The sequence below is a fragment of the Hylobates moloch genome, unplaced genomic scaffold (assembly GCF_009828535.3).
Source record: "Hylobates moloch isolate HMO894 unplaced genomic scaffold, HMol_V3 SCAFFOLD_9, whole genome shotgun sequence".
NCBI lineage: Eukaryota > Metazoa > Chordata > Mammalia > Primates > Hylobatidae > Hylobates > Hylobates moloch.
In genome coordinates this window covers 100748270-100765083 of record NW_026652284.1, presented here as the reverse complement: position 1 = coordinate 100765083, position 16814 = coordinate 100748270, and the positions used below count along the sequence as shown (strand labels likewise).

At 34.2% G+C, this 16814-nt stretch overlaps 1 protein-coding gene across 1 annotated transcript in view; it reads right to left on the bottom strand.

Moving 5' to 3' along the window:
- MTBP (MDM2 binding protein) overlaps positions 1–16814 on the bottom strand; it is a 77629-nt gene that overhangs the window by 7729 nt on the left and 53086 nt on the right. Inside the window, exons 15-17 of the mRNA XM_032760341.2 lie at positions 13287–13404; positions 8856–9011; positions 5697–5792 (exon numbers count right to left, since the gene is read on the bottom strand). Coding sequence (XP_032616232.1) covers positions 5697–5792; positions 8856–9011; positions 13287–13404 — 370 coding nt within the window. The remainder of the gene's footprint in view (positions 1–5696; positions 5793–8855; positions 9012–13286; positions 13405–16814) is intronic.

Sequence of the window (16814 nt, the reverse complement as noted above, 5' to 3'; positions counted from 1 at the left end):
TCTTTGAAACTCAGTTCCCACCTTATTAGCTGATTGACAGATTTTCCCTCAAACACTTCGGCTGTCTGTGCATGTGGTTTCTAGCTGAATCTGATTCAGGGCATCAATGAAATGTCAGCTCAGTGAATGCTTCTGGACTCAAAGAAATCCTAGGTTGTTAAGTACAACAAACAAGGATATCAGGAAGATCACCTAGGAGCTGTGTGACCTTGGAAAACTCTTCACTTTCTTCCCTATCTACAACAGCATTAAAAAAACACAAATGGCTTCACATATGTGATGGTAGCACTGTACAAATTAAAACCTTTCTCTGTGATCTGTCATTTTTACCTGCAAAATTCTAAGATACTGCCTAAAATCAGAGTTTTGTATCCAAAAGATTTTAGTTCAACTCCCAAGGAGTGTATCATTTCCTGAACATCTGACTGCTTGATGGAGGTTTTAAGAACCTTATCTTTCCCTTGTGACACTTACGTATTTGATACGTAGTCAGATTCCATGGATTTAAATCCAGGAGTCAGATTCCATAGATTTAAATCCAGGCTCCTCTACTTATTAGCTGTGAGAACTTGGCCAAATTACTTAACTTTATCTATGATTCTGTTGCTTCATCCGCAAAATGAGAATTATAGTACTTATCTGAAAAAGCTATTGTGATAATTCCTTGAATTGTACATATAAACACTTAGAATCAGTGCCTGAAACAGGCAAGCAGGGCAGTCAAGAAATGTATGTTACTATTATTGTTATCATCATCATTAGATTTCCTACCACAGTAAAGCTGGCAGTATGCTGATAATATGTAGCACAGCCAGAATGTAAACCCAGGTTGGTGACTTCAGAGCCTGACTTTAACCATCTTGGTATACTATCTCTATGTAAAGTCTAAGAATCATCTTACTCCTGTTCAACACATGGCTGAGCATTAGAACCATCTGAAGAGCTTTCAAGAAATATTACGTGCTCAGTGTTTCTGATTTAATTGGTCTAGGGTAATACTCTGTCACTGACAGTTTTAAAAATCTGCCTAGGTGATTCCTAAAAAACTACTCGAATCCATAGAAACAGAGTAGAATAGTGGTTATGGGGACGGCGAAAGTTATGAACAGATGTAGATTAAAGGGTCCAAAGTTGCAGAGTTATGTAGGATGAATAAATCTAGAAATCTAGCCTACAGTATAAGGACTATAGTTAATCATACCTACTGTATATTGAAAATTTGCTAAGAGAGTAGACTTTGGGTGCTCTCAGCACACAAAACAAGAGGTAACTATGTGAGATGATGGTTATGTTAATTTGCTTGGCTACAGTGATCATTTCACTATGCATACGTACATCAAAACATCTTATTATATTAAAATTAACTGTAGTTAAATATTAAAAATACACACTTTTTAAAAAGCCTACCTAGATGATTCTAAATTATAACTAGGACTGAAAAATCTCTGATCTACTCAGTTTAATTTAACAGGTGACAAAATTGAACTCTAAATCTGCATGTGAGTTGGTGGCAGAGTAGGGAGTAGAACCTAGGTCTCTGGCATCTCTCTAGCTAATATTCTTTCTCTAGTCTGTTGCTTAAGAAACATATTTCATTAAAAACCAGAAGCAACCCTAAGGGTTACTGATGAGTCCTACTTCTATCATGGGTAATTGGTAGAATCTAGAGTAAAATTAGAAACGTGAATTTCAAGAGTCTGGCAAGAGGCAAGATAATGCCTGATGAGCTTGAATACAGAAAATTTTTGAGAGAGAAGATGCATATTTTGATTCTAAGATGAATATTTCTTTCCACCTTAAGATTTTATTTCTAAGATGCAGATTTTTTCTTCCAGTTTTAACATCTCTTGATCACAGCTGTTCATAATGTCATAGTTTCAACTGAATTATGCACACTGTACATGTTGATGTTAATTGCCATTTAAAATATCTTTAAAATGATTATACTATGATTTGCCATTGGAACAAAAATTTACTTTGTAAATTAGAGAAAAACAGAGAGGCAGGCGGCAGGGTGTATATTTGATATTAGTGAAGTAAAAATTTATTGTTGGATGAATGACTACAATTCCATATTTTCTTACAAAACAATAAGCAAATGCTTTATGGGTCCTAACAAAGAAAAACACCCATAACATGCGGTGTTTGGTTTTCTGTCCTTGCGATAGTTTACTGAGAATGATGTTTTCCAGTTTCATCCATGTCCCTACAAAGGACATGAACTCATCATTTTTTATGCCTGCATAGTATTCCATGGTGTATATGTGCCACATTTTCTTAATCCAGTCTATCGTTGTTGGACATTTGGGTTGGCACATGGATACATATGTAACAAACCTGCATATTGTGCACATGTACCCTAAAACCTAAAGTATAATAATAAAAAATAAAAAATAAAAAAAAAAGAAAAACACCCATAAGACAATGAAGCTGTTTTTGTTTTGTAAATAAGAAATAGACAAAATAGTGCCTATCACAAACCAACCAATACCAATTAAGGCAGAAGAAACTGCCAAATCTCTTGGAGTAGATGAAGGAAATTTCAAAGCAATGAGAGCCTGGTGTGATCAAATGATTGTCAGAGTATGAGAGCAGAGTTTAATTTGCCATTTAATAAAACAATGCATTTTACAATTAATGGCATCTTAAATTCCAGGATAGGGTAAATAAGTGAAAAAACAAACAAGCCAACGGTGGTTAATATTTTATTTTGCCTTAAAAAACATTGTTTTGCTCCCATGCAATTAACACATTTTTTCCAAATATTCCTTTGTATCAGAGAAAGAGCTCCAGGGTTCTAAAGGCCCACAACAACGTAAGAGAACTTTTTTTGTAGTTTCACATTTACTTTAAAATGTTACTTAGCTTTGTTTCTACTCCATAATCTATGTTGAAAATAAATCGGCTCTCATACTATACACCCAAATCTGCTTGAAAAAAGCATGTTTCTGAATTCATGGTGCTCACCTCCTACAACTTTGTCAGCCTAGTCTCAATGTCCCCAGTTTAATGAGCATAAATTTACAGTAAAAAAAAGTGAGTCACAGATAGATCTGTTTATTTGTTTATGGGAGTAGGTAGGTAGTGGAGAAGAGAATTACTTTTTACAGTTAATCAGAATTTCATAACATTGTATGTGTATAAGTTAATAAAGCTCTGTGTAGATTTAAGCCCTTCAGGACACAGTACTCAAGTCTTAATTTAATATTTTGATAAATGATCATAAAGAACATATCCTTGACAAATTTTATAAATTTGTATATATCAAGGTTTTTTCTATAGTAAATTAAAAACAGCAGGAAAAAAAAGTAGCGAGATGGAGACACAGAATAAACAAAACTAAATTAAAATTTTGGGAGAAATAATCTATATAAGATATGATAGACACTTTAGTCAGCAGTTAAAATGTAATTATTGTAGCTTATTTTATTCAAATTAGTGCTTCAGTGTGTTTATAGGGCCGAAGAACTGAAAAACAGATGTGTCCTGGGGTATTCTGGCCATGTAGCAAAGCAAATGTTAATACTAGTACATTTTCTCAACAGTGAACACTATTTTTCATAATAATAATATAAACACTGTTGACTGGTTTCAACTTTCACATTGAAATTAAATACAAAATACCTAAAATTTTTCATTAGTTTCCTTCAATAGATTAGGAGGTCCTAAAATTCTTATCCAACAAAGTGGGGGAGATACTGCTTTATAGCTGATGGAATAAGAAGGAGAAGTTTAAATGTATATATATTTAAAAACATGAAAGTAAATAGTGGAGAGCTCAACTTGAGAAGAACCAAATCTTCATAGCAGAGTCAATATTTTATATTGTGACAGTTAAAAATATTGACATAAGGATATTTTTTAAAATGAGAGATAACCACCAGGGAAACTAAACCAAACAAATAAAAATTTTCTTTTTTTTCTAAAAACTGGGACTGCAGGTAGATAGTAATAAGGAAAGGAATTGTTGGTTTTCATTATAAACGTTTCTGTAATGTTTAATTTCTAGGTCTTTAATAAAATCAAAAGGGGGAAAACAGAAAAATATATCCTATTAATCAAATGTTTATATAGTAGAACAAGATGTTACCACTTAAATTTAACAAACTTAGTATAAATGAAAAGTAAAATTTTGGGCTGGGTGCGGTGGCTCACGCCTGTAATCCCAGCACTTTTTGAGGCTGAGGCAGGTGGATCACTTGAGGCTAGGAGTTCAAGACCACCTGGCCAACATGGCTAAACTCTGTCTCTACTAAAAATACAAAAATTAGCCAGGCGTGGTGGTGCATGCCTGTAATCCCAGTTACTTGGGAGGCTGAGGCAGGAGAATTACTCGAACCCGGGAAACAGAGGTTGTAGTGAGCCAAGATTGTGCCACTGCACTCAGCCTGGGTGAAAAAGTGAGACTGTCTGGAAAAGAAAAAAGAGAAGTAAAATTTTGTAATCAATGCACAGAAGAGTATATGGCTAAAAATAATAGTTTAAGTAAAAGCTTCAGCTAAATTTAAGGCTATCTGGGAAACATCCCCACCTTTTTCATGTTAAAGGGAGAAGAATAATCCTCTCAAACATGGAATCCTTTAGTCAAGTAGCAGAACTAAAAAGATGGATCAGGTGGCATTTCTTATCTTTTTATAATTTAGTAGTTATCTCCAAGTTGCCTCTGTTGTTCACAAAACAATTTGAAAATATTATCTTACCATTTAGATTCAAATTAGCATTTCATACAGGACTTCTTTTAGAAATAATTCACTATTAAATGTTATACTTCATATTGCTAATTTCAAAGTCTTCAAATTCTTTTTTTTTTTTTCTTGAGACAGGGTCTCATTCTGTCACCTGGCTGGAGTGCAGTGGGCATGCTCATGGCTCACTGCAGCCTCAATCTCCCAATATCAATCGACCCTCCTGCCTCAGCATCCTGAGTAGCTAGGACTACAGGCACACACATACACCACCATGCCCAGCTAATTTTTGTATTTTTTCTGTAGAGACAGGGTTTCACCATGTTGCCCAGGCTGGTCTCAAACTCCTGGGCTCAAGTGATCCACCTGCCTCGGCTTCTCAAAGTGTTGGGATTACAGGCGTTAGACACCGTGCCTGGCCTCAAATCCTTATTTCAACTATTTTTCACACAGACAGATATTTAATGTTGTTGGATGTATCGATATTTTGTTCCTTGTTATAGTTGAATAGTATTGCTTTATATAAATATACCATAGTGTATCTATTTTCCTATTGATATACTCCTAGTCTCTTTCCAGCTTGAGGATATTGAGAATTAAACTATTACGTGCATACTTGTATAAGTCTTTCTCTTGGAAAAATATCTAGTATTGAAATGCTGGGCCCTATCTAACAATTTCTTAGCAACTACAATGTAATTGGTGACCAGGAAATATTAATGTGACCCATAGTGTGAATATACATTTATAACATAGGGACCAAAACAATTTTGATTAAAATATCTAGTAACTAATAATAGGATGCTTAAATGCTGTTAAGCTGATTAATCATCAAATAACTTCTTCAACAGAAGACAAATTATTTTTGTATGCACGGCTTTGCTTTTTGAGGTTTTTGACATATCCTCTTGGTCTCTGTCTCAATTTATATCATTTTATTATAGTCACTCTTCACACAAGAGAGACTGTATCAACAACATACAGAAGAGTAAAGTACAAATAAAAACTTACTCAATTCCATGATAATGACATACTGAGGCTTTCTCAAAAGGTAAGACCTGAAGTTTCCCAGGACTAAGTTCTGGTGTCAAAATAAAAGTCTTTTCCCTGAAAGAAAAAATTTTTCATTTGTATTCAAAGTTTATTTACTGACAAAGAGAAAGTTAAAGAAAGTATCTAATGAAACAAATCTGACTTTTTCCTCTACAATTGGAATTTTATATGGGATAAAGGTCAAGGCACACCAGAAAGTATGAGAAGGAAATGAAGCAAAGTTAGGCCTTGGCTTTCATCACTTACATTTTCTGTACCTCAATAAGTTATGATGTTATTTATTGCACAAAACTATTCTGAGAAATGGGTAAAACAAAAATGGAATATGATTTATAATGGAAATTCAAGAAGCAGTATTATTTCTTTCTTTTTTGGGGGGGGCGGTGGGGACGGAGTCTCACTCTGTCGCCCAGGCTGGGGTACAGTGGTGTGATCTCAGTTCACTGCAACTTCTGCCTCCCAGGTTCAAGCGATTCTCCTGCCTCAGCCTCCCGAGTAGCTGGGATTACAGGCACCCGCTCCCATGCCCAACTAATTTTTGTATTTTTAGTAGAGATAGGGTTTCACCATGTTGGCCAGGCTGGTCTCAAACTCCTGACCTCAAGTGATCCGCCAGCCTCAGCCTCCCAAAGCGTTGAGATTACAGGCATGAGCCACTGCGTCCAGCCAAGAAGCAGTCTTATTTCTAGAAGATTTTTTCCTTGGTAGAGTAAACTAACGTTTAGGCATTTAGTTAAATCCTTCTCTGCAGGGGAATAATTAAAGTCAACTTGAATCTTTGGTAACAATAAAAGTATTTACTTCCTACTATAACACATGTGGGACCCAGATCTTTCTTTGCCTGAGAATGTAGTCATTGACACCTACTTTAAGAGTCAGTAACTTTTTAAATATCAGAGGGCATACAGACTAACTGCTGATTTCAGTTCTTTTTCTGAAGTAGGTTTTCAATCAACTGGCATGTTAGAACTAATCATATGTCGAGTTTACATAAAATATTCATGCTCAAGCCTTTCCACACCTAGAACTACAGAGATATATCAAAATCTGGGAAAGAAGAGGGTCCCTGCAATTAGATTAAGCTCTCTGGGTTATTCTGATAGGTGCCATCCTTCTCTGAGCTGGAAACCACTGTTGTAATGTAATGGATCATGGTCCTGAAGCTCAGAAGTTCAGGAAATGGGGAAATTATGCAACAGTAGTCTTTAAATAGTTAATAGGTAAAATGAAATACCAGGGGCTTGAGTTCCGAAGAGTTGGAAATGGTATGTAGAAGGGCAAGTAAATAGTAGAGTACTAAGAATAAATTTGCTATCATATTTTCCCCCTCTATGGCATTAGTAATGAAAACTGTCCTGCCAATGAAAATTATCTAGGGTACTATGATGAGCATTTGAAATTATTACATTAAAATGTAAAATTCATGCCAATTAATGAATCCTAAAAAGCAGACATTATATTCAAATGCATCCATTTAAATTATTCCACAAAAAGTAACATTAGTAAATTACAATGACCCCAGTATTTCGATGATTATTAAAATAATTTTGTAAAATGGAAATCTTTAAGTATCTAGCATTTTACTTCTTTCCTTTACCATAGTGTCTCTCATTTCTCATATCAATCGCCCTCAGCAACCTTACTTTTGTTTAATTTCACTCATAAGTTTTTCTTTCTAAAATAAACATGTTGATAAATATGTGTTTTGTCAATGTTTATTATTTCCTTGGTATATACATAGGAGTCATGTTTGTACTTTGTTTAACACAGCATTTTGGATGGCTTCTTGTGCAGGTAAACATTTAATAAGAGCATATAGGTTCCTGATTTATTACCATGAAAATTCATCCTTCAACTCTAAGTTAACAGAAGATACATTTGATAGCCATGCAGTTCTTTACTAACATTGAAGAATCACATCAAATTTTCCTAAATAAATCACCTACAATTAGTTTCCAGAAAGAACTAACTTTATCTCCCCTACAATGCATCTAGAAAGACATTCTGTCAAAAAGAGTACAACTTACATAAATAATTCAGTATAGGCAAACCAACTGACTCTGCCAGTTTGTGCTTAATGATTTGAAAGGACAGTAATCCAATAACTAAATAGATTAAAACATGTATATTTCTTTACTTTCTTGATTCCCACAACAAAAGGTTATCAATCTTTTAAAGTTATGAGAAAAAATTACTCCAAAATTATATAATTTTTGTTATTAAAATCATTAAGTCATTAAGACTCTCAAATTTTCAATTGCTCTTTATCTCTCTCTCTAGTGAACGTGCCCATAAGGCAATAATGTTCCAGCAATATTTCTGAGATATAACTGCCTTCAAATAACTCCTTTCCAAAATTCACCTTTAAAGGCAATATTTATCACAGTATAATTCCAATTAAGCTTATAAAAGTGATCAAAGTGATCTATAATTTTTAAGGTCTTTTGGAAGGTTTTCAAAATAATGAATTAACAATTAAAAAGATATTAGAGTAATTAGTAAATTATTCAATTCTCACAGGTATTTGATGTCACAATTTTATGGGCAATTTTGTCAACGTCAGCAACATGCAGCATTTATTAACTAGTAACTTAGTGAAAACTGTCTTGGAAGTCAAATTAGTTGTAAATTATTCACGTAGACACTGAATTCTTACTTGGCAATGCCATAGTTTCAAAAGCACTTTTATTACACTTTCCTGTTCTTCAGGTGAAAAGCCATGCTTTTTGCTACTATTAGGCCTGCCTGACAATGCTCATGCTGAGTAGTGGCAATATCAACACTAGAGAGACAAAGAAAAGAGAACTAAAAAAAAAATTTTGTAAGTCAAATTCCAATTTTTTATTAGAAAGTATTGTCCTTTGCATACCAAATAGAAGTTACTGACTTCTACAGGGAATATGGTGAGTTTGCTTTTCTTATTTCTGTTTCTCTTATATTCAATACCACAAAACAGTAGGATATTTTGCTAAGGTAAAAAGTGAAGATTAAGGCCAACAGACAAACATTGGGATCAAACTTATAAATTTTCCCTGAGTAGCATAGGGCATCAATTAACTAAGGAAATGAACACAATTTTATTTAAAAGTAATTGGAAATTATAAGTTTATAACCTACCCCTTTTGAATCGGTAAAGGTTGAAGATCTCCAACGGGTAATCCATCTGAGGTAAAGTACTTCAGCAATTCTTTAGCATCCAATAATGTGATTGAGTCCCGAGGACCCTCTTTGTGGCCCAGCAACTGTTCAGATGAATGAGGTAATGAACCAGTTCTGGGAAAATAATGTTATGCAGACTTATTAAAAGTGGATTCAATCCAGAGAGAAGCCAGAGTCAGAAAAAAAAAAGTATAGTCAGGAAAAGAAGATGTCAGCAGAAACCAGAAAAACACACCAGGAACATTGGAGTATTAAACATTTAGGAAAGACAATAAAGTAAAATATTTGCAAATAACTTAGTTTCTAACTATGTTTTTAAAAATCTTTAGGTCACAATAAAACTTGCAGTTATCATGTCAACAAGTAATATTTTAACTACTTAAACATAATTACATTATCTATTAATGATGGCCTATTATTCAGTGGTGTGCAGTTACCAATTCTATAAAACTTAAATCTAAATTCTCTTGTATGTTCTGAAACCCCACAATACTATAAATTTTTTTAAATTATTATTATTATACTTTAAGTTTTAGGGTACATGTGCACAATATGCAGGTTTGTTACATATGTATCCATGTGCCATGTTGGTGTGCTGCACCCATTAACTCGTCATTTAGCATTAGGTATATCTCCTAATGCTGTCCCTCCCCGCTCCCCCCAATACTATAAATTTTTGAGGGAAGCGACTGAATGTTCCAATTTCCATGAACTGGAAAGATTACTTGAAGCACAACCATGAAATTAGACAATAATCAGAAATCTCCCCAAAGTCTCTTGTAGCCATGATTATGACATTATGAATAAGCACTGAGTCATTATTATATACCTGAAATACATGCAGGACTTTATATTTTTCAAACTGCTTTACATACAATATATTCTTAATCCTCACAAGTTTCCTTGAAAAAGACGAAATAGGTCTTATCTCAAAATGAAATAATAACTAAAAATAAGTACTTTGTAAAGTGAAAATCGGCATGCCAAGCTTAAAAAGCAATCATTATTCCTACTTGTCAAGTAAAGATGCTAAGATACAAAAGGTTACATTACAGACCCAGGGTGATACAGCTATTTAAAATGATAGAACCAGACTAACTCCAAATTAGTTACCATTTCTACTCTATGACTCTATAAATGAAAAAAAACTCACAGAAAGTTTTAAATACTGGCAAGTGAAAAACACTGTAGTTTCAGTTAGATGTTTCCAGTTAGAGGTTTCACTTACAGGTTTCACTATGCACTGAATCACAGATCACCATAGCTCTGTTACCATAGCATAACTAAAATATTTCAACATGTGCACAGAAAATTAATTTCCTAACTTTATATTAATTCAACTATTTCTGATTATTTTATTACTCAAATTAAGCATAATTACTGATAATTACATGATTAAAATGTTGACATTACAGTTTTAAACATATTTCTGTACATTAACGGTCAATAAAATACTGACAGTGCCTCTTTCCTCTTCCTATTCCTTTGTTTTTAAACTGAAAATATTAATCTAATAAAAACAGTCAACAAAACACTCAAATTTTCTCTGGACTTCATACTCCAGCAGGGTAGGAGCTATATAATGATTTTAATTTGTAAAGATACAGTGCCTGTCTCAGTGTCAGTGGTGATGGCCCAGAATAAAGCCCCCGTAATTTAGTGCTGGGTGAAGCACCAATGCTTCCTGCCTGCTGATACCCTAAAGTATGCCCTAAAGTGAAGCCTGACAAACATTCTCTACCCCGGCTCTCCCTTCTCCTAACATTAATATAAGTGAGAGATGTGGGGAACAGGACTAAACCTACGGAAAGAAAATACATACCAACTACCTATAGAAAGCAACACGGCCCTATATTCCTAGTTATGAACAGAAAATCAAGGACCACCAGACACTGGAGAAAAATTACACATAAGAGAAAAACACCAGAAGAGCAAATAAAACAGCTGCAAATGGAAATGAGATCATTCAAGAAACAGATAAAACAAGTTTAAAGAAAATTCTAATTAATATCTTTATAGTATCATCTCAAGTCTTATTAATAAAAGAATAGGTTGCTAGAAAAAAATACAGCAGAAGAACAAGAGCAAATTATTAGAAATTTAAAATATGACTACCAAAAATTTTAACAGAAAAAATGAAACCAAAGGTGAAGGAAATTCCCCAGAACATAGAGCAGAAAAGTTAAAGAGATAGATTATTAAGAAAAAAATCAAATTAAAAAACATCAATCCAGAATGTTTAATATTAATTAAAATAGGTATTTCAGAGAGAAAGAAAAAAAGAAAATGAAGGGAAGCATAGTATTGAAGAAATAATAAGATATTTCTCAGAGCCACAAAAAGACAAAAAACTTGAATCTAAAATATCTCATAGCATGGCCTCTTGTAATTTCAGAACATTAAAGAAAATAGAAAATTTTAAAAGTTTTAGAGACAAAATAAAATACTTATTGAGGAACAAAAATCGATCTGGCATCAGACTTCTCTTTAATATATGAAATCCAAGAAAATACAGAACTAATCTAAAACATAATCAAAAGAAATACCAGGATAACAAATATGCAGGTAGAGTTAGCCAAGTTAGAGTAGGAACTTGGACAGAAGAAAAATAAAATTAAGAACTGTATACTGCAAACAGCATAAGGTTTAGAGATAGAAGATAAAAAGGGAAGAAAAATAAGGGTGTTAATTACTCATCTTTCCCAGTGGGAAGTTATAAGATATCATCTAAAATTGGTAGGCAAGAAATTGAGGTTCTCTCGTGGGGAACCTGTCCTTTTCTCACTCTTATTTCTTGTCTTCTTCTGCCTAACCTATAAACACCAGGGATTCTTAAGGAGTGGTCTTAGCCTCCATTTCTTTTCACCTCATAGTCTCACCACGTGACTCATCAACCATCATGTATTCGGAAACCCCTACTGATGATAACTCCAAATTGAGTGAGTTCCAGATATTCCCACAGTCCACTTGTTATTTCCACTTCGATAATTCATAGATCAAACGTATCATCCCTAAAGAATAATTCTTGATTTTTTCTCCCCAAAGCTGTCCTCACCCTAAGTTTCCACCCATCTACCCCAGAAGAACAGCACTCACTCGATTGAAGCCAGAAATCTAAATGATCTTCAACGTTTCCTTTCCCTCCTTTCCACATCTAATGCATCACAGGAAGCTTTTCACCAGCTTACCACCAACGTATCTCCCAAATTTGTTCCCGCTACTACTGCTCTAGTTTGAAATCACAGTCATCTCTCACTTAGCCTACAGATAGAGCCATCTGTCTCTCTGCTCTAATCTCTCCCTCCTGCAATTTATTTGCCGCAAGAAAGCAAAATTTTTGCTAAATCATATTCCATCACTCTTTCATATGAAATCTCCCACCAATGCACTTACAATGAAATCCGAACCGTGTATGAGGGCCTATTTGGTCCTGTGTGACTGAATGTACTTCACCCATTTATCCCTTAGGTCTCAGCTCAAATGTAACGTCCTCTAAGAGGTCTCCCTGACCATCTACCTCATCTAAGTGAGTACTACCACTTCCCTCCCCACAACAAATAAAATTATTCTCCCCCAGTCTTTTTATTTCATTCATTACACACAGAATAATTTACAACTATTATATTTATTTGTCTGGTTACTTGTTTTGATTGCTGCTGTCATTAAAAGGTAAGCTCTAGATGAGAGGGGCAGTGCACAGCTTGTTATTCCTCATATTCCCAGTGCCTGACACATGGTTGGTACTCAATAAATGCCTGTTTCATGTGTATGAAACAAAGCTACAGTAAGTAACAAAACACTATCCATGGAGAAGCTAAAAATAAAAATGTGATTTGTAATATTTGGGAGAAAAGTAATGTAAGAGAGCTTAGCTTCTCCTGTTTTATTCCATCATTTAACAATTATGTACTAAGGGCCTACTATGTACTGAACCAAAATAACAAAAACAAAACAAAACAACAAATCCTGCCTCGTACAGTTCATTAATAGGCACTGTATAAACATATATGAATGTAAAATAGGAACAGATCAAAGTGGTTCAAATGAGGCAAGTACTTCTACTTCATTTTACATGTTCTTGTAGTAAGATTTTCTTATATCTTCATATACTGTGTATGTGTATGGAAGACGGTCTGAAAGGCTATACACCAAAATGTTCACTGTGATGACACAGACCTAGAAAGTACAAGTGCAGGGCAGAGCAAGATGAGCACTTCCCTTTTAATTGATACACTACTCTAGTGATTAACTATTCACAGTAAGTATGTATTTCTTTTATAATAAAACTATAAACTGCTTAAATCTCATGAACATAATTTAACTATTTTAAAAAAGAGTTCATTCAAATTACTGAGCTATCACATGCTTTACTACAGATTCAAATATTACCTCATTTTTTGTTTAGTTTTTTCAAAAGTTTCCAAATTTTGAAGAACATGCCTTTCTGGCCATTCCAGAGGATTGGTTTCCATTAGACTTGAGGAATTAGGTTCCACTGGACTAAAATCTAAAGTGAAAGAAATATACGTAAGTCTGAAAAGTATTAACGTACTGAATTTTGTTAATAAAAAAATGTGTATTTATAGACACATATATACGTGTCTGTGTATGTGTGTCTATAAAGGCATACTTATCTCAGGCATTTATTAAAGACCTCTCTGATGGCCTAAACTGTGCAAAAGGCCATAGAAATGTTTGTTGCAAATAAAGTATCACCTCATAATAAATGTCATAAGCTAAAATTCACAAAATTGAATTAGCACTATTTAGGACTCCTATGGAATAAAAGCATACTTTGCTATTTTGGGTGAAAACAGTTCTAAATGAAAAGAAGATAACTCTGTAGAGAATATATTGGATATTCTGTGTGATTTTCATACTAGAAATAGGAATTAGCACAAGTAGACCAAAAAATTACATTGTTTAAAAAGAGATTACCTTATTCTCAAAACTACAATAATAATAGATAAGTTATGATGTTCTGATGTTCTCTCGCAGAAACCAAGATGCTTAAACACACACACCTTCAAATCACTACCATTCAATGTTATTTTCTACTAATCAAATATTATATGTAAGAGTGTGCTTATCTTTCTAGATAATATGCTGCAGTGAACTAATATTGAGATTGCTGATAATATTGGGATTTTCAATGAAAACCTAAAGGGACAGTTTCCGTTCTTAATAGAAATTATTATAAATAGTATTAATATATTCAAACTGTTTTAACACTGGCAAAATTACTAACTGTGCTACTTTTTGGATTACAAAACTATCTGGTTTTAGAATTGTTTTGAACATTGTTCTAATAAACTCATTGAAAATTATTAACATTAGCTATTTGACTAAATATCAACATTAACGAAAATACTCATTTTATATTTTTGAGAGGACTGAGAAAATAATGATTTGGTAAAGGAATTTTTTTTTTTTTCCAGAGACAGAGTCTCACTCTGTCGCCCAGGCTGGAGTGCAGTGGCATGATCTCAGCTCACTGCAACCTCCGCCTCCTGGGTTCAAGCAATTCTCCTGCCTCAGGCTCCCAAATAGCTGGGATTACAGGTACATGCCACTATGCCCAGCTTATTTTTGTATTTTTATTTTATTTATTTATTTTTTTTGAGACGGAGTCTCGCTGTCACCCAGGCTGGAATGCAGTGGCCTGATCTCCACTCACTGCAAGCTCCGCCTCCCAGGTTCACACCATTCTCCTGGCTCAGCCTCCTGAGTAGCTGGGACTACAAGTGCCTGCCACCACGCCCAGCTAATTTTTTTTTTTTTTGAGATGGAGTTTAGCTCTGTCACCCAGGCTGGAGAGCAGTGGCGCGATCTCGGCTCACTGCAAGCTCCGCCTCCTGGGTTCACGCCATTCTCCTGCCTCAGCCTCCCGAGTAGCTGGGACTACAGGCGTGCGCCACCATGCCCGGCTAATTTTTTGTATTTTTAGTAGGGATGGGGTTTCACCATGTTGGCCAGGATGGTCTCAATCTCCTGACCTCGTGATCCGCCCTCCTCGGCCTCCCAAAGTGCTGGGATTACAGGCGTGAGCCACCGCGCCTGGCCTATTTTTGTATTTTTAGTAGAGAAAAGGGTTCACCATGTTGGCCAGGTTGGTCTCGAACATCTGGCCTCCCAAAGTGCTGGGATTATAGGCGTGAGCCACCATGCCTGGCCTGTTAAAGGAATTTTTAAGCAAGAAACATAAATGAAAATGAATGCAAACTGCATCTTATTTTCCTTTTACTTATTAAACTATTTAACCTTGAATAGTTTAAAATATTTTCAATACCTATATTGAACTGCCCTATCTAAACACCATCCAAATACAACACTTCACATTTTTTAGTAAAGGTGGTGAAATGCTATTTTAAAAAGTAATGAGCTTTATAATAAAATAACATGCTACTGAATGTTCATGTGGCTTTCCACTAAAAGTATAAAGAAAAAAATCACTTGCATTTCTGCACAGCTTCATGCTATGAGTTCATAAAAGAATATAAGCAATCTTAAATAACAGTAAACATTAAATTGTTCCTAAATATTATAATATAGAACCTAAAAAATAAATTACATAGGCTAAATATTAAGAAATAGGTGGGAAAACATTTATATGTGTCATGTCTTTTGTGGAATCATTTAATACAATTCTTACAATAAAATAAAACACAACATTTCATTTATGTGGCAGTCAAAACGCTGGGCTATGCTGACAGCCAAAAAAGCACAAAGGCTCTCTGAGAAACCAAGAATACTGCTTTAAAAAAAAAAAACCATTTTACAGGAAACACAGAAATGGAACAATAGAACCAACACAACAGGGAAATAGGGAAAACTGACCTATAAAATCACAAATCACAGCAAACAAAAAGAGATGACATTATGTGGTTAATGAATTGAGGCCACTATAACCTTACATACTTAAATATGAATAAATCACAAAGAAAATGTTATATTGCAAATTAATAAAGCAAGAATTATAAATAAATGCCAGAAGATCCTTTTTAAGAGTTTGAAGTAATAAAATAATGATCTGATAGAATTACCTGGAAAACTTATGCAGTGTGTTGATGTGTCCAATGGGCCCATACAAAGGAGACAGTTATTACAGTTATTGTATTATGAGTTCAGATATCACATTAGACTTTGTCACAGTCTTTAGCAACTTTGTGACAATGTGTAAATAAATGGTTATATTAGGCATTTTCTACATACTGACTTGTCACTTGTTATACATGCTAGTTTTTACCAAAAAATAAGCAGATCAAATAACCTTATTAATTACTAATAACTCCTAATATGCATGCTTGCAAATGAGTCAGAATATGATATCTAATTGGCCTTAGTGTTTCTTTCATTATGTAATTTACAAGTAGATGTATTTATTCAAATCAAAGCAACAAAAGATGTTAAAAATCACAGCTTCATTCTTAGGAGTCATGTTCAAATGTATAACCTGTCTAATTTCAGTTCAGGTTCTAAAAATCTTCCAAGTTTCTTTCATTTATTCAATAAATACAATCTTAAAATGTGATCCAATAATTTGAAAAAAAATTACAGGGAGAGAGTATAACATAAAACAACAGAAACTGGGGAAGGTCTGGGAAAGCCTCTTTGAGAAAGTGACATTTAAATCAAGATCTGAAGAATGATCATCAGTTAATCAGTTAAAGGCTGGAAGAAAAGAATTCCAGGCAGAGGACACTGCAGAAAGAAATGTAACATGTCCAAGGAAAGAAAGGACTTCCTGTGGTAGAAAGGAAACAGAAATGTACTGGTACTAGAATAAGTATGAAGCCAGATACCATTTAAGGTTTTTACAAACCATATGAAGGATGATGCATTCTATGTACAACTAGAAGCAATCAAGAAGGTCTGGGCAAAGGAGTGACATAATCTGATTGTAGATTGTGTTCATCC